The sequence below is a fragment of the Hippocampus comes genome, unplaced genomic scaffold (assembly GCF_001891065.2).
Source record: "Hippocampus comes isolate QL1 unplaced genomic scaffold, H_comes_QL1_v1.1 scaffold10, whole genome shotgun sequence".
Classification (NCBI taxonomy): domain Eukaryota; kingdom Metazoa; phylum Chordata; class Actinopteri; order Syngnathiformes; family Syngnathidae; genus Hippocampus; species Hippocampus comes.
The window spans coordinates 535549-561416 of NW_017805001.1; the positions used below are offsets into that span (position 1 = coordinate 535549).

At 43.1% G+C, this 25868-nt stretch overlaps 3 protein-coding genes and 1 long non-coding RNA gene across 6 annotated transcripts in view; 3 read left to right on the top strand and 1 right to left on the bottom strand.

The window, feature by feature from the left end:
* hexim1 (HEXIM P-TEFb complex subunit 1) overlaps positions 1–2340 on the bottom strand; it is a 2892-nt gene extending 552 nt beyond the window's left edge. The window contains exon 1 of one of the 2 annotated variants that reach the window (XM_019896841.1): positions 1157–2340. In XM_019896841.1, coding sequence (XP_019752400.1) covers positions 1157–1991 — 835 coding nt within the window. In that variant the 5' untranslated portion in view covers positions 1992–2340. Of the gene's footprint in view, positions 1–921 lie in introns of those variants that run through there. The other variant, XM_019896832.1, reaches the window with a different exon arrangement.
* Positions 2341–3047: 707 nt separating this feature from the next.
* Positions 3048–5847, top strand: LOC109532171 (uncharacterized). Of its 2 annotated transcripts, none has more exons than XR_002171329.1 (3): positions 3048–3152; positions 5123–5201; positions 5367–5847. It is a non-coding gene; the product is annotated as an uncharacterized LOC109532171 (long non-coding RNA). The 2 variants fall into 2 exon arrangements; XR_002171332.1 differs by lacking the exon at positions 3048–3152 and adding an exon at positions 3159–3493.
* Positions 5848–6924: 1077 nt separating this feature from the next.
* plcd3a (phospholipase C, delta 3a) lies at positions 6925–21491 on the top strand. The gene is made up of 15 exons (XM_019896820.1): positions 6925–7155; positions 13214–13381; positions 15021–15249; positions 15418–15547; positions 16059–16284; positions 16529–16730; positions 16801–16945; positions 17408–17560; positions 17637–17789; positions 18391–18541; positions 18995–19111; positions 19332–19510; positions 19590–19725; positions 19865–20014; positions 20386–21491. Exons 1-15 carry the CDS (start codon positions 7062–7064, stop codon positions 20526–20528), a joined length of 2376 nt encoding a protein of 791 aa, XP_019752379.1. The 5' UTR covers positions 6925–7061; the 3' UTR covers positions 20529–21491.
* Positions 21492–22116: 625 nt separating this feature from the next.
* The window catches only part of nmt1a (N-myristoyltransferase 1a), a 9548-nt gene continuing 5796 nt past the window's right edge, over positions 22117–25868 (top strand). Inside the window, exons 1-2 of the mRNA XM_019855768.1 lie at positions 22117–22248; positions 24907–25009. Coding sequence (XP_019711327.1) covers positions 22145–22248; positions 24907–25009 — 207 coding nt within the window. The 5' untranslated portion in view covers positions 22117–22144. The remainder of the gene's footprint in view (positions 22249–24906; positions 25010–25868) is intronic.

Below are 25868 nucleotides of genomic sequence, written 5' to 3' on the forward strand. Positions count from 1 at the left end.
TCCTTTGCACACCACGGTGCTCTGTCCACACTTGAAAAAAAAAAAAAAAAAATTGATAATGTTGCCTCCAAGAGGTGATTCTTTTTTCAAAAAATAAACAGCTATTCCAGGAGGGCCTTGACATTTTAATATTAAGTCAATGTGTGTACGTGTTGTAATAACCTGTTAAATAGTGAATACACACCAGCACACAAATGTGTTATTTTGTAAGATTTTTATTGAACAGCTGCTATCACACCCACAAACTGTTAAAATGTTAAACAATGGACGTAACTGGCCTGGTTTCTTGTCATTTCTTGCTGTTGTAATGGACAAAATGCAACACAATGTTTAACAAAAAAAAAAAAATTGACAGGAAAACATTTGAATTACAGACTGGAAAAAAAGTTGTTTTTGTAACGTCAAAAAAATGTGTTTTTTAACTATGGTATTTTCTTTCAGGCCAAATGCCAACATTTTAGTAAGCCCAGATTAAAAAAAAAAAAAGTAGTTTATACACTGACATTTCATTAACCATCGGCCAAATGTTGACAAAAAAAGTGTCCAAATATGCAAGCGATTTTACATGGACATTTCTAACTCAGGCTACATGTTGACACAAAATTAAGTCCGCATAGAAAAAAAGTAGTTTTACTGACTTTAATTTTATTTTGTGCAATGAAACACCCCCCCAATCTTGTTGCTGTAGCTGCAAATTTCCCCAGTGCGGGACGAATACAGGTTCTTAATGCTGCCTGTCAAATGTTGACAATAAAAAAAGCTGCGTTTGGAAAAAAATGTTTTATGTTGACTTTTGTTTTATAGCTCTGTCCAAAAGTTGAAAAAAAACTTTTGTATTAATTTTTCTTTTCTTTTAAACCTTGGGTCGAATGTTGGACAAAAAAATAAAGGCCGAGATAAGAAAAAGTTGTTTTGTATTGATTTTTTTTTTTACCTCTGGCCAAATGGTAACACCCCCCCCCCAAAAAAAAAAAGTTCAGATAGGAAGAAGTTGTTGTGTTCTTATTACCTTGTTGTGAACAGTTTTTTGAGCGTCCCTAATTGTCATTGACGGGTTGGCTCCGGAGCAGGAGCTCTGTATTTTGGGCCTTCAGTCTTTCAAGCTCCCGCTCCAGTTCCCGGAGGCGCGCCAGGGGCTCCTCCACGCTCATGCCGCCTCCCCCGCCGCCTCCGGGCTCTACGGCAGCGCGCCTCAGCCGGTTGTTCTCCTCCTCCAGGCGGGACATGCACTTCTCCAGCTCCAGGTACTCTCTCACCAGCTCCTGCTTGGTCATGTTCTGCAGGCTCTCGACGTGGTACATCTCGTAGGTCTCGGAAAAGTCCCGCTGGAGAAACTCCCCGCCGGCGTTGCCAGGCCTCCCGATGCCGTCGCTGCTTCCCCCGCCTCCTCCTCCGCCGCCTCCGCTCCCGTCATCATCGTCCTCGTCGTCGTGCTCGAAAAGGTCCTCCTCGCTTCCAGTGTCGTCCGGCCGCCGCGCCTCTGTGTTGAGATCCGGCTCCTCGCGGTCGTGCTCGTCCATGAGGAACTGGGTCGTGTTGTACGGAGCCACCGGGAGCCCCTTTGCAAACATCTCCTCGCGCAGGCGGGACGCCCGGGCGGTCTCTCGCTCGTCCAGCGCCTTCCGCTCCTCCCACGAAAGTTTGTAGTAGGGCTTCCAGTGGCGCTTCTTTTTGGCGGCGCGGCGCCGGTGCCGTTTCCGTCCCAGGCGTGCGTCCACTACGAGGCCGGTGTCCGAGTCAACTTGGAGTACCCCGGTGGACGGCGGTGCGTCCCCGGCGTTGGGGGACTCGTTTCCGGGACACTCCCCCCTCAACTTGTTGGTGTTGACATCCTGGTGGTATTTGCCGCTCCTCTGGCGCCCTCTGTCGCCGTTATGCGGCGGTGCAGCAGGGTTGCTGGCTGGGAGATGCTTGGAGCCACCGCCGCTGCTCCCACCTGATGGGCTGGCCGAACTTTTCAGGTGGTCGGTCTGCTCCGCTGGTTCTGTCATGGTGATGCTCCTCTTATCTTTCTTCTAGTTTTTCAACGCATTTTAAAAACCCTTCCTGTTATGATTTAAACTAAAAAGTTTGTCAAATAAGAGTTTCGCCACAAATTAACAAATATCCACAAGGAGTAAAATAACCCCTCGCCCCGAAAAAATAAGTTGAGAGAAAAAAAAAGTGTCAAACTAATGACTGAACGGCACTCCTCTGAGGGTTTGACACTGTTAACCGTTTCAACGCTGTCACAGGCCCGCGTCCGCCCGAAGACAACGTCCCGCCGTCACAACAGCGTCCAGTATGCTGTTCCAGTGGAGGGAGCTCGCATTTATATACGCGCTCCGCCTCCAGCCGCGCGCACACTGCCGCTTGCTTCTGCCGAGGGATTGTGGGATACGAAGTTCGAGGCCCCGCTAATTTCCGTCAAAGCGGCTCAATTTTGAACTACAGCGTCCACAAGGCTCGGAAAAATGACGAGCCTGACAGCCAATCGGATGCCGGGCTGACCCGAGAGCACGCGCCAACCTCTCTCGACGCGGATTGGCCGAGAAACCGGTTTTGCTGTTGCTAAGATCATAGAATTTTCCTATTGGACAGTCTTGTTGTCAATCAAAATGACGTCATGGACGAGCAAGAAAGCAGTCCCCGGTTTTGCTTGGACGCTACCAGCTATGAATTCCGGGTATAAATAAAAAATCGAAATCTAAAGAGGAAGGATCGCTCCACCGTGGCTATACATCGTCCACAAAAGCAAATAATAGAATGTTTAAGTCACAATTTAAAGCTCGCTTTGACTCAACAACGCCATAATCGAACATCAATCGTATGAGCAAAACAGCCCCCTCCCTATATTTAAAAGAAAGTGAAGGAACCCGCTCGAAAAGGCTAGTCCGTTTTTTAATTTTCGCGAAGAGAAACGCATTATTAAGACTCATTTAACACACGCCATAAAGTGTAACTTTTAATTGTAAAGAAACACGTCATTCCCATGTGGATTTGGGCAATAAATACTTTGATGTGAGTATTTTGTTTCGTCGCGCGGAGTGATACGAATCGGCTAGAGCGTGGTTAGAGGTGCCTGGCGGTACTGTGGAATCAGCGTAAACAAACGACAAATGCAGTAAACCATCCGAGACGGCAACATCTCGGAACCTCTCGCCGTTAAAAGGGTGGGTCAGGCGAGACCAACTTTGCTCGATCATAAAACAAAAACGAGTCAACGGAGCGGCGTCGAGAGTATACTGCGACCAAGACTTTCTCTCTGAAGTTGCAGCGCTTATCTCGTTTTACACATATGTGTGGAAGACGCTAAGGATAAGCTAACTTGTTAACGTGGGGTGGCGTTGGCTTTTTCCTCCACGAAACAACACGTCAAACAGTTGAAGTCACGTTAACCCCCCCCCCCCAAACAATAAATGAAATGACGTATGGCGGTTCTTAAATGGTCATTCACGCCAAAAGGAGGACTATAACGCCATGGCTGACGCCGTAAATGAAGCAACAATGGCGAGTGAGTTACTTAAATGCGAAACAATGCAAGCGGTCAATGAAAGTGACAAGAGCCCCGGTCGTCTTGAAATAAACACGTCCTGGATTTTCACAATGTCCATTTGATCACAATATATTTGGAACAAAGTAGTTCTAACTCAATAAAACCGACCATAATGCTTAGGCCAACGTGTGATTATACGGGGGCCTAGTGTATTTGCTGCAGTCCTGCTACTTCCCGTCGGGAGTTCCGTATTACTTTGTTATTTAATCGTTGAAAAAACTTACGTAGCGTCTTAAATTAGTCAATATATTTTAATCTACAAGAGTCCAACTTGCCTCAAATTGTCTATCATGCCGGTTAAACCGTGCGTTAGCACCTCCTGACGCTAGCTTTTTCAGGAATTAGACGGGACCCATCTCGGTGGTAGGCATGGTTTAATCGTGAGGACTAGCAAACTAGTTTTTCAAGACACACAATGTGCTCTGAAATGCTAATAAAATAAATGAATGGTTGATTAAACGCGTCATTAAAAAAACAATTTTCTGCACGCTTGGTTAGATGTTATTGTTTGGAGTAAACAGAGGTACAGTACATGTTATACTGATCCTGCTTCACTATTTTGTGCTTTTTGGTCAGCCATTTTGACTTGCTAAAGAGTAATTGTAATACAGTAGTAGTAATACTACAAGTAGTAAGAGTACTAGTAGTACTATAGGGGGATTCATTGGCTCTTTTGAACTATTTAGAAGAAACAAACAGTGGTTCAAAGGTGTCCTGGTTCTGCTTCTGGGGTTTTTGTTGAGCCATTTTTTCTTCATCGTGACTACTAGTATTAGTAGCATCGTACTAGTATCAGTGTCATACTACTACTAATAGTAGTGGAGGTTAGGGAATCCACTGGCTCCTTTCAACTATTTGGAGTAAACAAACAATGGTGCAATGTTAAACTGAGACTCGTTGCCTATTTTTTTTTTCTATTTTTACTGGCTCCTGATTACAAGTAATAATAGTATTAGTAATAGTAGCTGTATTATTGTGACAGGGGGAATTTACTGACTCCAAAAAACACAAGGCCTCTTGTTTCCACTAATAGAAGCAGGCCCAGTTACTTTGAGCCAAATGGCAGGCCAGAGTCAGTTAATATGGAACCTTTCATGGCAGATGAGATTGAGAAATCATAGCCAGAGCTTGTCGGTGTTGTGGTTGGACTCGGGGAGAGGAGGGAGCCAGAGAGCTGCCACGCTGCTGCACAGATCACAGCTTGTACGGATTAGCAAACTTAATCTTAACATGGCCGCCGCCAGTGCTGCAATTGAGGGAAGATGAAAGATGCATATTGTTGTGACGGCCTTCATCTCACCAGACCCCGGAGAGCCTATTCAATGACAATCTGAGTTTGTATGATTCACCTTTGTAAAAATGGAAGAAAACAAAAACTGCAAAACACAGTTATATAAGATTAAAAGATTAAACTAGAGCATCGTTTTGCAATTTATCTGTCCAATACAAGATGCATTGCACTAATAGATTGTGATAGAGCAGTAACTGTGTATGACCACCCGATGGTGCTGCTTTCCAAGTGATTGTTAAATTGTTTTTGGTGCTTTTAGTGTCTGTTTACTCAAACTGAATTTTTTCTTTCCTCAGGTGGACCACTGCAACAGCCAGTTGAAGGCAAAGTGACGTCACCCTCTTGGTGGAGACCATCGTCATGCTACAAAGACAAGTATGGTATTTTTGTTTTGAAAAATGAAAGGTGCAGGGGATATACATTTGATGGCATCACTCACCACATTAGATAAGATCTCTTAACATACAGCGCAACAACAAAAAAAGAACTCAGTTTTATCCAACCAAATTAGGTAATAATCATTTTATATTTTTCATTCAGGGTCAAGGAGAAGCGCATTGGAGCACCCAATGTGGGGCGAGAGGTGGAGTCCAGCCTCTGGACTGGTCATCTATCAATAGGATTGACACAGAAGAAAGACACGATAGATCACGCTTATATTTACACCTACATGAACAATGAATTAAGCTAACATCCCGGTAAATGTTTGTGTAAACATTCAAAACATTTTAAAGTCTTCAATGGAGCTAACCTGGAAGGTTTTGTCAACATCATGGGCAATTTTGTTGATAAAGATCTGGATATACATTTTTTTTTTTTTTTTTTTTTTGCAGACAAGAATTGAATAGGCAGTGAAGTTAAATGTACACATTTTCACCATCATCAAAGCCCAGTCTTCAAAGAAGCTATTATACAGTGGATGTAAAAAAAAAAAAAAATGTACTCGCCTCTGTTCTAATGCCAGGTTTTGGTAGTAGAAAAGAAATGAGATCAAGAAAAATTAAAGACGTTTTCTACCATTTATGTGACCTACAACCTGCACAACTCAAAAGGAAACTATTTTTAAGAGGGAAAGTAAAAATAAACAACGGACAATGTGGTTGCGCAAGTGCACACATCCTCAAAACTGTGATGCTGCTGTGTTCAGAATTTACCAATCACAATCAAACATGTTAGAGTATTCAGCACACACCTCCCACCATTGAAAGTGCCCCTGATTAACCAGAGTATTTTTTTTTTTTACTGTTGTAGTAGTTTCCTGGTATATTTTTTAAATGAATGAATGAACTGTTCATAATTCCCTCCACATAGTTGTCTAAGCAACTTTTGTCCATCATTCCCATTGTATTATTTTACACAACACCTGTGGACCAGGTTGTGTCGTGCACGGTGACTTGTCATACAACGATGACTACTAACTCATATTACTATCACACTTAACCCTTTCATGCACCCTGTAACCTGATAACATGATAAGCCGTCCACTGTCGTAACCACTGTCCCTGAAAGGGTTCATATTGTCCATGCATCAAATATCCCAAATTTTGCTCTGCATTTGAATTCTTTATTTTCTCTGAAGCCATCAATTTGTAAAGTGAATATAATTGAGTAACATTTAAATGTAAGCCGCAAATTCACCCCCTCTCTCAGGCTATTGAATAGACGGTCCTGAAAACCTGGACTCACCCCCGCTCACCCATTTTTAATATGCTTATATTTATATTTTATGTTTATATTTATTTCTATACTTTTTGTCTTCTACTTTCTCCCTTTCATAATTTTGCTGCTGTAAATTGGGAATTTCTCCATTGTGAGACAAATAAAGGTTTTCTTATCTACTCTTATATCTCTCTCTCTATATATACATTATGTAGCATTTAAAAATAACGGACAGAAGTGGCAGGGCCATCGTGAGTGACATGCGGAGCGTCAGGTTGCTGTGTTGATGCAGGCGGAAAAGCTGCGCAAATGTGCGCCTGCTTTAGGGCTCATATTACGTGGAGGCACAGGGAAGGAGCCCTCCCTCCCTCCCTCCCTCCCTATCGTGGCTCTCTCTCTCTCTCTCTCTCTCTCTCTCTCTCTCTCTCTCTCTCTCTCTCTCTCTCTCTCTCCCCCCCCCCCCTTTTCATTCCTCGGGTGCTTTTTGGGCCAGAGCGAGTCCACGGAGGCACCTGGCCACAAGCAGCAAGTTGCTTCCAACCCAGGCAGGCAGGACGCAAGCGTCTCTCAGCCATCATGTTGGCCAGCAGCGGCAAGTCACCGGTTACCTCTGCCAGGGAGTCCAGAGCCAAAGTGCCCGAGAGGACCGCGGATCCCATTCGGAGGCTTGGTAAGTCCCAATTTATTTATTATTACTCACTTGTTGTTACTACTTCACCGAACACGATAACTTTCAAGCCGCTGATCTGTGAACTCATTAATACGCCGCCCTCCTTACATCTTTTTGTACATTTTTGATTGATTCTTGTGCAAATATTCTGGAAAAAGAGCACACATTGGAGACCACCTGCACACGTCGAAATGTTATACAAGTTTTGTATTACATAATCTATTTAGCACAGGCTTGCTCCCAAAAAGGTTGAAAAAGGAGAAACGGTTACAAATGTGTGTGAATGTCAAAAGAGCATTGACTGTTTTTATTTCGCAATCCTCATCAAAGACGTTTGACAACTTGAAAATGTAAATTTATGTGAAATCAAAGACGGTGTCGTGTCTTCAGTTCACCTGATCTGTTTTGTCACTCAGATGAACATTAAGTTCTTTGGAGGCATGTATGTTAAGTTCTTTGAACAAAAAAAAAAAATTGAGAAGAATAGAATTTTGTCAATGCCTTTTAAGGACTCTCAATTGTTTGGTTCTTTGGAAACAAACGTGTCTTTCATATTGACAACACAAAGTTTTTTGAGGACTTAATGGCCTTTAATGTTGACAAAAAAAGGAGTCCTTTGCAGACTCTGCTTAGCTTGGACAGAAAACACACATTATGGTGACAAAGAATACAACTTTAGTTTAGCTTAACTTAATATTTTGAATTTCAAATTCTTCAAGTAAGCTAACATAACACTGAAATCAAAAAAGTCTCCATCAAAACTGCTCAACTATAACGCTGGATGCTCTCATAAATAGGTGAACGCACTGTGCATTTGATGTCATGCTTTGCCGCACCAGCGCTGCAACCATCGGCTGCGAAGTGCACATTTCGTGGCGCCCAAAACAACGCCAGAAGCCTCCGTTTGATGAGCCGCTGTATTATGAGCGCCGTAATCTAATGGGCAGTAGGTGCGTGTGGGCGTAAGGCCATCTTGAACGGAAGCGAGGGGTCATGTTTTACCCATTTACACACCCACCCCACATGCAAGCCCATCCACTTAAAATAGACACCTGCTCAGCTACAAAGCGCTTGTCAAGTACCCCCCCCCCCCCCCCCCCCCACCCCCGCAGCGCGTGGGGCCCCGCACCTCCCTGAGGAGTGGCTGGATGTCCAAATACCTTTTTTTAGGAACATGTGCTGTTGTAGTCAGTGGTGCAACACTTTTAATTTTAACGCAAACACAAAATCGTCTGGCAGCCAGTCAGGTTATGTCGTGTTTTGCGGAGAGCGCGAATCTGCAAATACAGTCGAGGCGACGTATCGTTCAAACTGTATCGGCGATGTCTTGAACGTTCTTCACTGTCGTACCACTCCAAAAGAGAAGCTAAACGCGTAGTAGTACAAACGATAAAACGCCACCTCAGTTCTATTGAGAATGGATAAACGTCTGCATCATTTACATTGCGCATATACAGCATTTAATGTTTTTACTTGTTTGACTTGTTTGAAAACGTTGAAGGCATTTTAGTTTTCAAGGAACTTGACGTAGTTGGTTGAAAATGTTGATGACAATTCGAACCTATCATGTTTTCATCGACATCAAAGATAGTTTAAGAAGTTAATATACTTTATCCATCCGTCCATTTTCAAATCCGCTTTTCTTCACAAGGGCCGCAGGCATGCTGGAGCCATTCCCTGCTGAGTTAGAGATGCAGGATTTGATTCCAGCTTCGGCCTTCCTGTATGGAGATTGCATGTTCTCCTCCCTGCCTGCGTGGGTTTTCTCCGGGTATTCAGGTTTCCTCCCGCATTGCAAAATCATGCATGGCAGGCTGATTGAACGCTCTAAATTGTCCCTATGTGCGAGTGCGAATGATTACTCAGCTACATGTGCCCCTGCGATTGGCTGGCAATCACTTCAGGGTGTACCCCGCCTACTGCCCGCAGTTAACATAACAACAATGCTGGTGGAATTGCATTACCTCCAATGTATTCAGGATAGTCTTGGATAGAAAACAAAAATAATCCATACAAAAGAAATCTTTACATTGTTGCAGAGTCCAACTGGTACCCCAAGTGTCAATTAATGTCGATTCCGCATGCCTACTCACATTACGGGTGTTATAGCTCGGGGCTCGTCAGTGGAAATAGCCACTGTGCCAGCGTTGAGCCGGAGTTTTATGCAAACAGCTATTGTGGGTTTAGCTACTGTGTGTGTGCGCGCGTGTGAGCTCGGAGCTGCTGGCTCCTCTCACAGAAGTGGAATGTAGTTGGTAATGAAAAAGAAAAAAAATAAAACAAAACAATATCCAGCCGGTGGATTCATTTATCACAAATCCGATTTGCTGGTGATCTTCCTTGAACTTTTGACACGCCTCTTCCAAGCTACGATCTGACTCAAGTGAGTGTTCGAGTCTCCCGTAATATTCAAGAAGTCCCTCTGAGTCACTTGTCGGTCACTTGAGCAATTCAAATGAAAACTCACATGCTCAATCAATCGCCATCATATCTGCCTAAGACACCCCGTCGGACTACGAAGGAGATTCAAATAATGCTGCTTTGAGAAGAAATGAACCCTTTCGTTCTTCGGAAGAACTTATTACGCACCAACCAAGATCAGGGCTGGCCCGAGCGTTGAACATGCACCATTTTTTTGGAGGGGGTGGGGGGGGGGTAAAAGACAACTGAGGGTCATCGAAAGGACATAACACATTTTTGAGTAAGCATCAAAGACAAATTAGGCTTCAAGGAACTCACATGGAAGACAATTTAGGGTCTTCAGACAACCCGACACCATGTTAAAAGGTCCCCTAAAGTCCATGGAGCCTTCTGGGGGACTTGAGAACTAAAATGTCCCATGGCCTCGCTCCTCTTGTTCTGATTATTCCCCACGCACAGACTTCCTCAGGCCGTCCTCTAGACCGGACTTAAGCCAGGCGGACAGCTGCCCTACTTTCGGGCCCGCCGCGTCTCACGCATGCCCGAGTGCCGCCGCGGCTGCGGTATCAGCGACACCTTTCATTCTTGTATACGCGAGCGTGCGATCCTTCGGCTCACTGGCTCCGGTGGCGCTCCTTATGCCCGAGGGAAACCTGAACCGGGCCCCGGGTATAGCTGCTCCGGACCGCGTTCACGCTCTTACACATATGCACACCCGTTGTTTTTTGTTTTTTTTTTTCCTCGTGTTGATAACCCTGCTTTGGATATGGCAGTGCGGTTGCTAGCCAGCCAGCATGCAAGATGGTGGGAGGGGGTTGTGGAGTTAGGGGGCTGGAAACCAAGGGAGATTTTCTACAGCCGAGCTCTTTTCAAGATTAGCAGCCCATCGGAATGCGGTTAAACGGACATAAAATACCACTGGAGACACTTTGCACAATAGAAATTGATTTTATGTCTAGAAATTAGGGGTGTACAGATTGATTGGCTGGGATCGGCACCAATTTTCTTAATTTTTTTGTGGGGGGGGGGGGGGGGATAGAAACGACCACCCCCAGGGCACTCACAGGCACACATTAAAATGTACCCGTTTCCTGATGAACACAATGGCTGATTTCGACAGTTCTGTATTGTAAGCGGCACATTGCACTGTGTAAAGGAACACGGGAGGGTTTATGCGATCGCTCCTCTTACTTGTTATTCATAGTAACTGCACACTAGATGTAAACAGAACGACCAGAAATAATCCACAAAAAAATCCATAGCATTCTCTTGCACAAAATGCTACGTGCTATTTTTTATCAGATTTATTCGGACGCCTCTCACCAGTTTAAATGACCACTTTTGCACAATGGAAGTCAAGACAATGACAAAGGTTAATCTGACAGAACAGAACGACGAGAAATAATCCATAAAGTTAAAAAATAAAATAAAAATCCCCGACCGGCTTGGCCCCACACAGACAGAAGCCCGTCATGTACATGTCGTGCTTGAAGCTGTCGTTCCTCTCATCGGTTATTCATGATAAAAGACCACATAAACGCAACTGCTTGAAATAATCTATCAAGACTTCAGGAGGGAAACAAAAAAAAATTCTCTACCGGCTCATTGTACATATCATACGACTCACGTGTTACATATCCTTGATCGATTCCTTGTGATAGCCGCCACCGTACCCGATAGAAATGAACCCCAACAACTGGAAATAATCCACACAGTAAAGTCCTCTGCACACTTTGTCACATGATTATCAATATAAATATCCTGTAATCAATGCATTGGCGACTCGCATTAGTGATTCGTGCTCACCGCCACCTTGCACGGTCGAAATCAACACAAATAAAGACAGAAAAGCAGATTTTGGGACAGTCAGCAACGCGATGTAGAAACACAAGGCCGTGGCCGTTTGGCCATGAACACTGTTGTCAATGACCTGCGAGTTAATGGGGGGGGGGGGGGGGGGGAAGAGGGGGGTCTCGCATGTGGTAACAGCTTGGAACAGGGCCCAGCAAGGGGGGAGTTCTTTGTGTCCAACGGGGCAAGGAAAAGGGGGAGCGGAGAGTGAGTGGTTGCTTATTTCTATGAGACCCCCCACCCCTCCTCCCCAAAAGGAGTTTGTGTAATTAAAGCGTTAGAATGCTCCGGTATTTTTCCAAGCTCCTCACAAATCTAGGTAAGACGGAGCCGCCCAGGAGTAATGTGACATGGGAGCGCTCTGGAAAGACTCGGAACACTTTTCTTTTTGTCCCGGCCGCCATTCACGCGGGCAAATGGAGCGGCTCATGCATAGCGCGAAAAAGCAGCGGGTCTCCTTAAGAGCGCAGCTACTGGAAAACACTTGCGAAAAATGCGGACTCTCTAAACTCGGGATGTGTAAGAAAAAAAAAAAAGATTAAAAAAAAACAAAAGGAGTCGTTCACAGTGTGTGTTTCGAACCTTTGGAATGAAAGCTGCGTAAACACTCCAGTTCCAAAATCAGATAACAAAGACGCCATTGTAAGGGGACCACACTGCAGCTTTTTAAGGTGGAGCCCAATCCTGTTCGGCAGCAGCAGAAGTGTTTTCCCATAGGAAAAGCACGTTTTATTCTTTTATTAGACAGTTGCGGGGTCAAACTGTCCCAGGCAGTCCGAAGCAGACGTTCTGCACTGTCCCACAAGTCTAAAAATATGTTTAATGCTGTTCACGGGAAAGCGTGTGGTCCCCCTTAACGCTGAAGATTTGCAAACGTGCAAAGGTCAAGGTGTATGCCGCTCTTCCTTTATCCCTTGATACGATACCATATTGTCATATTCATTTCTTCATTTATTTCGTATTAAATAAATGACATTTATTGGAATTCAATCATTTTGCATTTCATAATACAGTAGTAGGCAATAGTTTCTTTGATTATTGATCATTCTCTGTTTACAAAATTAACATCATTATTTTGTTAATTTATTTATCCTTAGTTCATCATTTCTAAAAGAACAATATGAATTTAATTTTGTTCTTTTCAAATAAAATATATTTTTTTTTCCTTTTGTATATTTATTAGTTGTATTATTATTTTTTTTTTCAAAGCACATTACTTTTTTTTTCCTGCATGTGGAGTTTATCTGTGATTACATTTCCATGCGTGGAGGCAGAAGTCGAAGTCGTTCATCCAGACCAAACATTGGCAACTTGAAGCTAACTCCAGCGCTTTTTCTTCTTTTTTTTTTTTTCTTGGCCGGCTCCTGCCTCGCCGAAGACGAATAAAAAAAAAAACAATACAGAATGATTTACGCTTGTCGGCCATGTGTTTTGTGGCCTTTTCCAGCAAGTCCTCGCTGAAACTGCGGTGACATAAACACGATTTGTCCTTGCGGCGTCCAAAAAAGGCTGCTTTTGTGGCACCGTGCTCCTGCACAAAAACATCCTGTAAAGTCCACACAGAAGAAGTCTTTATGGCACTCCAATTTTGGGGATAAACACAGTCACCACCGATGAAAGTTGCTGTGTAAACGCGCATGTTTACACTACAAATATACAGGTCTAGCGCAGGGTTCTATTGAATCGGTTCTATCTATTCTATTCAATCTCTCCAGTGTGATTAATGATAGCCAAATACTAATGTTATGCTACTCACGCAAATTCTATTCGTACGTGTGTGTTTGAGGTCTGCTGGACAACGAGGACGTGCGTGTGATGATGCGGGGCTCCAACATGGTGAAAGTTCGCTCTCCGAGATGGCAGAAAAGCCGAACCCTGCGCCTGCTGGAGGACGGACTCACCGTGTGGTGCGAGTCGTCCAAGAGTTCCCGCAAGGCCAAAGCCCGTCAGACGTGTGAGTGTATCACCATGCACAGTAGAAATAAACACAAGGGCGAGAAATACTGAGGAACCTAGCTTTTGCTTTTCAGTGGTTTTATTCATCTAGATTTTTCATACCAAAAAAAAAAAAAAAAAAAAAATTCTAAATAGACTGTTTTATTAATTTGAAGTCGGTTGAAGTCGCCTGAGTGTTGCTGATCCGACCGGGAGGCTTGTTCTTGCCTTGAGTTTTTAATAAAAGCTTGCAACGTTGACCCCATTTTACACAAAAATCCAGGTGCCAACCATTTGATAAAGAAGATGAGAAACTTGATCAAATTCAAGAGAGAACTCACTTTATACGCCGTCAAGAGTCTTTAATCAAGCTCATGTTCTCGTAACCCGTTCATTAGTCATTTGCATTTCTGTCACACTTTTTTGTATAGCTAAAGTTGTTCACTATGGAATTTATGTGAGCATTTTGAGGTATCTGGAACGGATTGAGTGGATTCATATGATTTCCTATGGGAAATTTTCCTTTGGTTTTAAATTTTGGTTTTCATCAGACTTTCTGGAACTGATTAATTCACAACAACCGAGCTACCACGGAAATCCGCTACACGCTTGTTTTCACATAAACAATCAATGTGTCACTGTTATACAATGAATGTGGCTTGTCAGTTATTTATGATAATCGCCACCTCGGACAGCCGACAGCAAGTTCGCTAACTCAATGTATACTGTATGTCATAATTAATGCAATCGCTCCTCTGGCCCATTGATCTTGAAATTGTCTTTGCTGTGGGAGGAGGAAACGGGCTTGAGGAACATTCCGGAAAAAAGGGAGAAAGGAAAGCGCTCATGAGTAAGAATAGCCTGGCAACAATGAAAATGTTTTCACCCAGAGGAAACTCAAACCGTATCAGAAGAGGTGAAAGTTGAAAAGAAAAGTGGAGCGATTAAGGTACTGTAATGTGCTCACTTGTGGGCAAGGAGAGCCACCGATGCGCCTTTCGCTGCGTACAGTGACGCTCTGCATACTCAACACTCATGGAATCACTGATTTGCCATTTCTTTTTTTTTTTTTTTAGCGCTTCAACACTCATGGAATCACTTATTTGCCATTTCTTATTTTTCGGACGGCCCTTGTTATCATCGTACATTTGAGTGCCGAGAGATGAGCTAGTTTCGCCACACAAGATATTTCGGAAGGTGTGATGTGATGGCTGCATTCCGGCACGTCAGCTTGATGTGAAACACACACACACATACACACACACGTTACTTTTGTCACATCCCCGTCAAAAAATACGACGACGTAATGCAAGGTCATTTTTGAAGACGTTTCGTCAGCTCAGGGGAAAGAATGAGGCTATTATGAGGACTGACCGAGTTGACGCATAGCAGCCATCCCAGCTCTCTACCAGTCAAAAGTGTGGAGACAGCACTTTCAAAATTATGTGCAAATGACATTTTCCTGCTTTTGTGGCAAAATATATGTGATTGGCTGTCATTTATGGTCAAGTCGCTTTGTTACAATGGTGGAATTTATGATTCCCTAAAAATTCCTTTGACACCTCAAACATCCTGCCTTATTTTTACTTTGAGCCAAGAAGCTACCATATGTGACACACGTGCACATTTTAATGTCATTGTCACTCCTCCGTCTCCAGTTGCGGTGACCGAAGTGGAGTGTGTGCGCGAGGGTTGCCAGTCGGAGGCGCTGCGCCGGATTTCGGGCTCGGTGCCGGACAGCCACTGCTTCACGGTGGTCTTCCGGGGGGCCCGCAAGAGCCTGGACCTGCTGTGCCCGTGCGAGGACGAGGCGCAGCGCTGGGTGCGAGGCCTGCGCACCCTGAAGGAGCGCGTTGCCAACATGACACAAAAGGAGAAACTGGACCAATATCCTTTGTTTTAAAGTGTTTCAGGAAAAAAAAAAGAACAGACAGAATCTAAACAAACATAAAAGAAAAAAGAATTAATTTGTCACATTGGCATGGTTGGTTGAGCTTTCTTTTCTGTCCAACCCACATTTTCTGCCCGTCTTCCTGAACCCTCGCTCCGCTCCACTTGGATCCGCGGCTACCTGCGGCGAGCGGATCAGAACCAGGACGGCAAGATGAGCTACGACGAAGTCCGCCGGCTGCTGCAGATGATCAACATTGACCTGAGTGAGCAGTACGCTCGCTCCTTGTTCAAGGTCAGGGGGGGGGGGGGATCCCATACATATTGGAGCCTGGTTAGCCGACACCGTCGATTGACTCCGCGCTTCAGCTGTTAGTTTTTGTTTTATGCTCCTTTCTGATGATGGAATGTGCTCTATATTCCCTCCTGAGAAATGTTCTTGATGTACACAGCTGTAGAAATGCTTTCTCAATGGGGAAGGTGGATCACGCCCTCACCAAAAAAAAAAAAAAGCATTACATTTTCGTCCTCGTTTTGTATTTTACCCTCTGTGTGTTCTAAGAAGCCCGCCAGGGGACGGACTAGATCATGTTCTCACTTTTTTTTTTCAACTCAAGACATCAATTAGAAATGTGAATCTTCCCCAGCCCTTGCACAACTGAAATAAAGAATACACAAAGTAAAAAAAAAAAAAAAAAAATGTACACCGCATGGGCATCATCGTTCATTTCTACTCACAATAAACATCACCCCGCACAACACGAATAATGCCACATAAGTAATCCATACAGATCTTGCATTCCCAGAGGTGCGACCGGTCCGGGGACAGCCGTTTGGACCACAACGAGATCGAGGAGTTCTGCCGGGAGCTGCTGCGCCGGCCCGAGCTGGACGCCGTCTTCCGCCACTACTCCAGCAACGGCTGCGTGCTCTCCACCGCCGAGCTGCGAGACTTCTTGGGAGACCAAGGAGAGGACGCCAGCCTGGCCCACGCACAGACCCTCATCGGCACCTTTGAGCTCAACGACTGGGGTGGGTCAAAACACACACACAGTAATACATTTAAGAATCAGGATCTCTGATGGACATATTTTATCGTTTTGTTTGTTTTTGATCAATATTGACACTGTTGTTGTTGTCTTTTGTCTTATAGTGATTGTTTCAATCATTTTGGTGTGATAGTGGTAGTATGAAGAGCTGGATTAAGACGAGGGGGATGATGATTCATTTCAGCGATAAAATGACAGTGAGAAATGTTGTCTTTGGGGATTTGCAGCACAGAGGAACCACTTCATGACACAGAACGGCTTCACAATGTACATGCTGTCACGGGAGAACGATGTGTTGAACCCAGAGCACGCCCGCGTCTACCAAGACATGAGCCGCCCCCTGGCCCATTACTTCATCTCCACCTCGCACAACACCTACCTCACCAAGGACCAAGTGACCAGCGCAAGCAGCACCGAGCCCTATATCAGGTATTCACAGCGCTCTCATATTCCTGCAATCTTGAAACGGCAATTTTTTAAGAAACTGTGTGTACGTTAGGGCTTTAATTCAAGGCTGCCGCTGCGTGGAGCTGGACTGCTGGGATGGAGATAAAGGCGAGCCGGTCATCTACCACGGTCACACGCTGACTTCCAAAGTGCCCTTCAAAGAGGTCATTGTCACCATCGCACAGTATGCCTTCAAGGTGAGACCACACATCAGAGTCTGAAAAGTGAAAACTGGTTTGACAAAAGTACTTGAAAGTAATGTTATACAAAATAATAACAAATCCAAAAATATTAGAAGAAATACACCAATATGAACAAATGCAAATATGTGAGAAAACAAAATACTCGCTCAGAAATACACAGTAAAAATCTGACAAAAACTACAATTGTTTGGCGAAAATGCAAACCCATTGGCAGAAAAATATTCAGTAAAAAATGTTTTAAATAGTACAACAAAAATATGATGGAAAAAAAAAAAAACAAATTTATTATACAGAAAATATAATAATTTGAGGGTAATTCAACAAATGTCCAAGACAAATATGTTGAAAACAGGTTAAAAAAAGGACTGAGAAAACAATTTGGAGAAAAATACTGTCCAATAATATTGTTTCCAAAAAAATCCCAAACAAACCAAATAATTTTTTTTTGTCCACTAGGCGTCTCCATACCCCCTAATCTTGTCCCTGGAGAACCATTGCTCCGTGGAGCAGCAAGTGGTCATGGCCAAACACCTCCACGCCATCCTGGGCAACAAGCTGCTGAACAAGCCCCTCAGTGACCATGCACTCGATGACCTGCCCTCACCTGAAGTATGAACCACACACTCACGCTTAAAAACAAAACAAAATACCCATCAAATCGTCGTTCTAATGGTGGTCCTTGCAGGAGCTGAAGGGACGTATACTGGTGAAAGGGAAGAAGCAAATCCCTCAGCTGGGTCAGCTGGGCAAGAACGGAAGCTACGGCAGTTTCTCCTCAAGCTCCGAGGATGAGCAGACAGGCGGAAACAAGAGCACGCCCAGGAAGGACCCAGCCAAGGTCAGAATATAAGCCATTTTTACCTCCGCCAAGAAAGTTATGGTCTTGTCCACATAATAATATATTAAAAATTAAACAAATATTTGACACAAATAAAACAAATTATTAACACAAAATCCTACACTTAAAAACAGAAGAAATAAAAAAAAACAAAATGGAAAAAAGGGTAAAATGTGGAAATATTAAAGGAACAAAAGACAATTATTTTCAACAAATACAAAAGTATTACACACTAAACTGTTGAATAATATTATGACCAAAAAAATAGGGACTAAATAAATAAGTGCAACATTTAAATCTACATAGATGAAAAGTAAAAATAAAACGACTCTAAAAAAAATATTCGCCAAAACTACAAAAACATTGTGGAGAGAATACAGCCGTTTTACCTGCACTAAACTTTGTGGGTCTATATTGTCCGTTTGTGTGTTCTAGCCACAGTTCCCTAAGATAAAATTCTTCGGAAGAAAAAATGTAACATTGACAGACCTCCACCAACTGCCAAAAAGACATAAAAAATCTTAACTGTTCCTCTCCAGCGCCATCTGCTGGATCCTCCGTGCAAGTAACCCTTTCAGTGGAATGTGCTCATTGTTCTCAGGTGTGCTCCAAACTGAGCGTGGAGCTGTCAGAGTTGGTGGTGTACTGCCGCAGCGTCCCCTTCTGCGGTTTCACAAACGTGGGTGAAAAGCCGCCGGAGGAAATGTCCTCCTTCTCTGAGAATGACGCCCTCAGGCTCATCAAAGACTCGGGTACATAATTCTATAGTGATACAGCATAACACGATGATGATGTATCCCATTTACGAAATTCAATGTGGTTGTATGGATGCTGCCGCGTAATATATAACAATGGGACACATCACAATATTGATATGTGATTCATTTGTATGAGTAATGTTACATAAAAACCAGCAATGCGACATTATCACAATATCGATATTTGGTCAAGATGTATCACTGCTGCGGTCATTGAAAATGATACGACATGTCACATGATCAATATTCCAATCTGTATCGATGCTGCAGTGTAACAGACACAACGCAGTAGCGATATTTCACGTATTTGTATCCGTACTCTAGCACTTTTTTTCAGTGACTCATATCACAAAAACAATACTTGATCCAGTTGGATCAGAACTGAACCATAACATAGACATAACATTGTGGCATATCAATATGAACGTCCATTTGCTTATTTTTCAGGGAAGCTTTTTGTGAAACACAACAGCAGACAGCTAAGCCGGATCTACCCATCCGGACAGCGCCTCCAGTCGTCCAACTACAATCCCCAGGAAATGTGGAACGCTGGCTGCCAGATGGGTAAGCACATCAATACAGGGGTTGAGAAAAAAAAAAAGTACAAATCCGATTTTGATGAAGTCAAAAGTACAAAGCATAGCTCGCATTTCAAGTTTTGGGTCCAAAAGTAAAAAAGTCGTCAGTATAAATATTTGAACTAAGTCGAGATCTAGGTGAAAATTTTACTTCAGTGCAATAACAAATTATTTGTCCTTTGTTACTTCCAACCATCGGTGTGCAGTGGCTCTCAACTTCCAGACCCCCGGTGAGCAGATGGACCTGAACCAGGGCCGTTTTCTTCCCAATGGCCGTTGCGGCTACGTCCTGAAGCCCGGCTTCCTGTGCAGCGGCGAGTCCGATTTCAACCCGGAGAACACGGGTGGGGGTCCTGGTCACATCCCCACCCAGCTGACTATACGAGTAACTTCATTCAATAATGATACTGCCTTATATGTGTCTTGAATGAATTTAATTTAGTTGATTGTGTGTCCCCCCCCAGGTGATATCAGCACAGCAACTTCCCAAAATCAACACAGACAAGGCCAGCTCCATTGTGGACCCGCAGGTGTGGGTGGAGATTCATGGCGTGGCCATCGACAACACCAGAGACAAAACCCACCGCATTGACAACAATGGTACTTCCTTCATGTTATTTTATTTCCAGCATTTGTTTCACACATGAGTGAGAGGCCTGCTACTGAGTGGTGCGCCATAGGACTGATACACCTTACTGAGTTTGTTTGTGCGATATTAACTCTTGTGCGCCTCCCGCAGGCTTTAACCCGCGATGGGACTGCACACTCAGCTTCCAGTTGCAGGTGCCCGAGCTGGCATTGGTGCGCTTCGTCGTCGAGGACCACGATCACACGGCCAAGAACGACTTTGTGGGACAGTTTACTATACCCTTCACCAGCTTGCGTACAGGTACATTGGTACCCTGCACCCTGACAAATGTCCCATCTTATGAAATTATCAAATTATGAACATTGAGAGCTTTTATTTGGACAAAAGTAATACTTTGCCTTCACTTTCTGGCACTCTTGTGGCAAGGAACTGTGTTAAAGTGAGTTTAGGAACTTCACATAGACAAAAGTAGTGCTTTGCCTCCATGCTGTGGCACCTTGGTGTCAAAGAATAATGTTGAAATGAGTTGAGGAGCAATCTAGGTCTGTAAAGTTGAACAGAAAGTTTTAAATTGATTGATTGATAATTTCCCCCGGCACATTAATGTGGATTGACTGTACATCGAGAAATATCGTAATGTTGTTTACTAATCTTTGGTCATCTGCTCTCAGGTTACCGACATGTCCACCTGCTGAAGGCCGACGGGTCCCGGCTGGCCCCCGCCACGCTCTTCATCCACGTGAAAGTGTCCCGCAAAGGCGTTCCCATCAAACACGTGTGTGAAAGTACGCCTTCGCCCAAGAGAAAAGTGTAAAACTTCACCAAGTGAGACTTTAGTTCAGGGGTGGGCAAGCTTTTGTGCTCAAGAGCCACATTGGATTTTTACAGATGGACAACTCATTTGTAGATGATTTTAAAACTAATAATAATGATAATAATAAGTTAAACAATAATTAATTCTCATTTAATTTTATTATGTTGAATTAATTTAATTACAAATAGGGCAGCAAATGGCTAAAAAAAATAACTAATTACATTTTAGTAACCAATTTTAGGGGCAGGGGGCATTTTCAATGCAACAAATATTGCTCATCCCTGCCGAGGTTGGACACAAGCAGCACTTCATTGCCTGGAATCACAGCACGCCGTTTTTTTGTTCCCGCAATATGAACACAAATAAGTACTAATGAAGTACTAAGAACAACAACAAAAATCTAACTTACTGTACTTTGGCACTTTTAATGTCTTTTAATGTTTGTACCTCAACAACTTGAACTTAAAATGACAAAAACAAGCAGTATTAAAAAACGATGTTTACGTCTTAATCTGTACTTTATGTCCTACGTACTAGTTTCACATAAACAAAGAAAAGGAAATTAGTCAATTTACTCGTTTTGACTTGGAGACCAATTAGTCTGTTTCTCAATTTCTTGTTCTCTATGTTGCCAAAATAGAGCAAATGAATTGGCTGATTATTATAGTTTAACCTTTCAGTATTACAAAAATGTTTTTTGTAGTTGAACAGGTCATTTTATGCAGTGGTCTATTTATTGTGACTAATATCTTTATTACAAATGAATGAATCAACTACTAGCACGCTAATATATGTCTATAGATGAACTCAAGAGTCATTAATAACGGGGATTTATAATTCTTTGTGTTTGTTGTTTCTTTTTTTTGTATCAAAGCACTTTTTAGCGCTGGTTATCCTTTAACCTTCTGATGCAACCTTGTCATTGTCGCGCATTAAGTGCCAATAAAGTTTTAATTTAGTGATTTTTGTGTGTCTCAGCCCGAGATTAACTTTTTAAACTGTATCAAAATATTTCACAGCACATTGGCCAAGAGATCAGATTTTCACGTCAGGTCACATTGCTCCTATTACACACACTGAATTTTCCTCTGAAATGTTGCACTTTTCATGCTGTCTCCAAATAACAGGCCATGGTAGCAATTTTACTTTAATCTTGAGCCCAATTTTCACTGTAAAATTAAATTTTAGTCTTCAGTTAACCTGACGTGCATGCTTTTAGAATGTGGGAGGAAGCCGAAGTTTCCACAGGGTAACATGCCAACTCTTACAACTCTTTATTTGACAATCAAAATGACTTGACTTGACCTGACTTACACTGGAAGCCTTGACGCAAAACCGAACCTAAGAATGGGGTAGCATTGCATCCACTTTTAACCATACAAAAAAATAATTTTAATACCGTACTCACCACCCCAAAAAATATCATACTGATTATGATCTCTCAAGTGTACCACTTTGAATAAATATCTAAAAACATACTGGCTCAAAACGCAATTTTACAAGACAGTCACCGACAAGGGCAAGGTTTGTTGACGTAAACGGTGACGGACCAATCACAGCGAGGGACGTTTAAAGACCTCACGGACACACGCTATCATCTCACTTCCTGGTTGAAAATGGCGGATGAGAATGAGACAGCACCGCTGCCGGGGAAAGAAGACGTAGAGGACCATGGACACTGCAGCGACTGTGAAAATGAGGAACACCACTTTGACGATGGGTGAGACCGCTCGCCGGAGGTCGCGACGTTGTGAAAAAATAGTCATGGGATTAATGAGACAAAGTTAAAGGCGAGCGCACGCTGGCCACGGCGAGCTTGTCGGAGGGGGGAAAGCTAGTAGCGATGTCCCGCCCTTTTGCCTTCAAATTATTGGCTGGGGAGTATGTTTGCATGGGTCGTCTGTGATTCGATTGGTCGGGAGCGGCTAAGTGGGCGGTGTTTCATGTCAACTCATTAGCAAGGAGTTATAGGGGAGATGGCGAGTCCAAAGTATTCTTCAATACAAAGCTAATTGGTTTAATATTCACACATTATTCTCCGACACAACAGTAACATAACTTTGGCGTGATTGTCATGTTTAAAGATCACTCTGAATTGTTTTTTTTGTCAAACCATAAACGAGTCTGCGCTGATCCCCGCTTGACGTTTTGCTAATTAGCTTCTAATGCTAGGGCTAGGCACTGTGAACGATGTCCCCGCCTACTTTCACTCCTTTGGCCGAGGAGACAGTTTGTCTGAATATTCTCTGATATGATTGGTCCGCAGCGGTTTAAAAGTGGGCGGAGTTTCGTGGCGGCTAGCAAGGCGTTAGTTGGTTTAACTAAAACAAAGCTAATAAACGACACGGATAACTATTTCGCACATTCTACGCCTACAGAACAGCAACATATCTTTGGTTCGCATGACATCTTCAAACTCAGATTCATGACTGTGTTCAATGCGTCTCATCAACTCATAGAGTTCGCGCTCCTGCACTGTTGTACGTTGTGCCAATTAGCTTCTCGAGCTCAGCTAGCTGTCAAACCCTTTTGTCCAAGGGTAGGGAGGGAACCTCCAGTTACTCGAGAGCCATAACCTGCCTGTTTTAAATCTTTCTTTACTCCCAACACACATGATTCAACCGATCATGATCGTTAGAGGCTTCTACGGAGCTTGCTGATGAGCTGATCAATTGAATCAGGTGTGCTGAAGTAGAGCGAGATCTAAAACAGGCAGGATATAGCTCTCGAGAAGCCTAAGTACCCTACTGCTTTTGTCTGTGAGGAGAGAGGATATCTTGCTATTTCGAAGGAGTCGAATTAAAATAGGAATTTGTATGTGTGTGTGTGTGTGTGTGTGTGTGTGTGTGTGTGTGTGTGTTAAACAAGTATGGTGTTGTAGCGTTTCTTTTTGCAAAGATGAAAACAAAGGTGCCCTTGTCAACCGCTTCCTTTTAATTGCCACTGCGTTTGAGTTATGGAGCAAACCTTTTCGCTGGGTTCGGGACCAAAACTAACTGAATTGCAAAAACTCACCAACGGTAAATTATGGTTTAAATTACTCTGATCCCAAAGCACATACATTTCAATTTCAACTCATGACATTGCAGTGAAAATGTGAATCCTCGCCAATTTGCAAATCACAAATTCATCAACGTGTACATTTCTCTGTAGCTCATAATATTTGGAAAAAATCCACCTATTTTTGCCTATTCTGCAATTGTTTTATGTCTGTATTGCCACAAGACGCCGCCCAAATGCCGCGCCTCTTCTAGGGTGCCATGCCAGCGAAAGAGTCCCTAGCGTTGGTCAATGACTGATAGCCAGCCAGCTTGGCTAAGAACAACAAGCGTGACGAAAGTTTTCAGTTGAGGCGATGCATCTTGCGGAGTCGGCGCCGGAGAAAGCAGGGTGATAACCTTCAAAAGATGACTCGGAGAATAAATGAATGTCCGTGTCACGGGATCCAGAACAAAATGAAATGGCTATTAGTAATTAGTAATTTGTATTTTTAGAGAGTTGGCTCCCACGGCAAGCATTCCCTTTTTTCATCTGGCCCCTTTGCAAAATAATGGTCCACCCCTGCTGTACAGTATGTGGATGGTTTGGACTGGGGAAAAAATTGTTTTCAAGCTGGCTGGAGCACAAAGAACACTTGTGGCTGTGTGGAAGCCGATGGAACAGCCCATACATATTGTTTTGTGTGTCGTGCATTGTCCTGGACCCCTCACTCACACTCCTTTGTATATCCATAAATGTACATATGCATGGTCGGTCACCCCTTCGCTCCAAAGGTCATGCGATGTGCCATCTGTGTGCCGTCGCCCTGGGACAATAATGAGATTATCCTGTGTAAGTATGCAGACACAAGAAGAGGGATGAGTGGGTGCAGGAGCTTTATGTGATTTAAACTGGACCTAAGGTGAAGATAACTATACTTTAGGAAGAGAATATAGTGTTTAAGGGCAGTTCTTTGACCTGAACTTAATAAATTGACTGTTAGCATTTATAAGCTGCTAAATTCATCAATTCTTTTAAATTACTAATTTTGAAAATACTGTTGTTTGTACATTTAAGAACAGGTAAATTTTGCCTCTGGTATTTTTAAATGAATAAAATAATAGTAGGGCTGTTAATTTGTTTTTCAGTCATAGTAAAGGCCCCAAAAACAGAAAGTGTGGGTGAGTTTTCATTGAATTGCGAGGATTGGTTCCCCTACCAAAAATCAGCAAATCAACCAAGCCGCCAATGCCAAACATGAAACATGTTTGGTAATAAAATAGAAGTGCATAGTGACTTTACAAACACCCTGTATAAAATTCTAATTTTATGTACAATGCCATCTTAAATTGCTATACTTTTTCGTTTATTTGTATCATTTTGTGTTTGTGTGCTACAGGGGTTTGGGTGACGACAGTGGTACCAAGAAGAAGAGGAGGAAGCAAAAGAAGAAGAAAAAGAGTGGCGTGCCTACAGAAACCTCTCAAGACCACCTTGCTAAGGCATGAACCAATTACAATTTGACATTTTAATCTAACTATCATACATGGCAATTTTCCGCGGATCCGCGGAAATCCGCCGTTTTATTTCTTAAATTGATCATTTTTGTGAATAGTCTAAATCCGTTGAGAAAATTTTAGGGGCGGTCAGGTACCTTATCGTCGAGTTTTCACGAGCTCTCCCGAACAGTCTCTCCGTTTTCCGTTTGTAAACAGCCCTGCGATTGGACGTGTATGAAAGCTTTAACTAATCAGATCACAGCTCGATTATATATACGGCCCAGCGATTGGTTAACTACAAGCGCTTGGACCAATCAAATTGCCTGTAACATTGTTTACCTGATTCATGGCGGCCCGTTCGTCTCCCAAATTCATTGTTCTGGGATCGTTTTGAGCGGAATTATGAACGTTTTGACGAAAGATCAGGAGTCTTCAATCCTAGAAATTGACTCAAATGTCAAGAATAAATTCCGATGGGACTGGCTTGACAGAAAAGTCACTGTAAAGGTTAAAATTGGTTCCAAGTTCGACGAAGTTACAGAAGCTCTTGGACAATTTTTGAAGAAACCAGACGTAGCAGGCAAAGATTATTGTGTGTACTGTAGTGACTTAATTAACGTGGATGCGTGGCACTGACAGATCATGCAACAAAAGTGAAAAAACATGCCGACAAAATCGCCATTCGACGGAGCAATTATTCTTTGGGATCGGCATTTTTCAAACAAACTTAGTCAGCGGATACAACTAAAGACGTTACTGTATGAGGTAAGAATCAACAGCTTTTTATCACATTTACACAACACTTTATGAATACAAGTCATGAACAAATCTTAAATATGGCAGGGAATGTGTTTACTTTTTT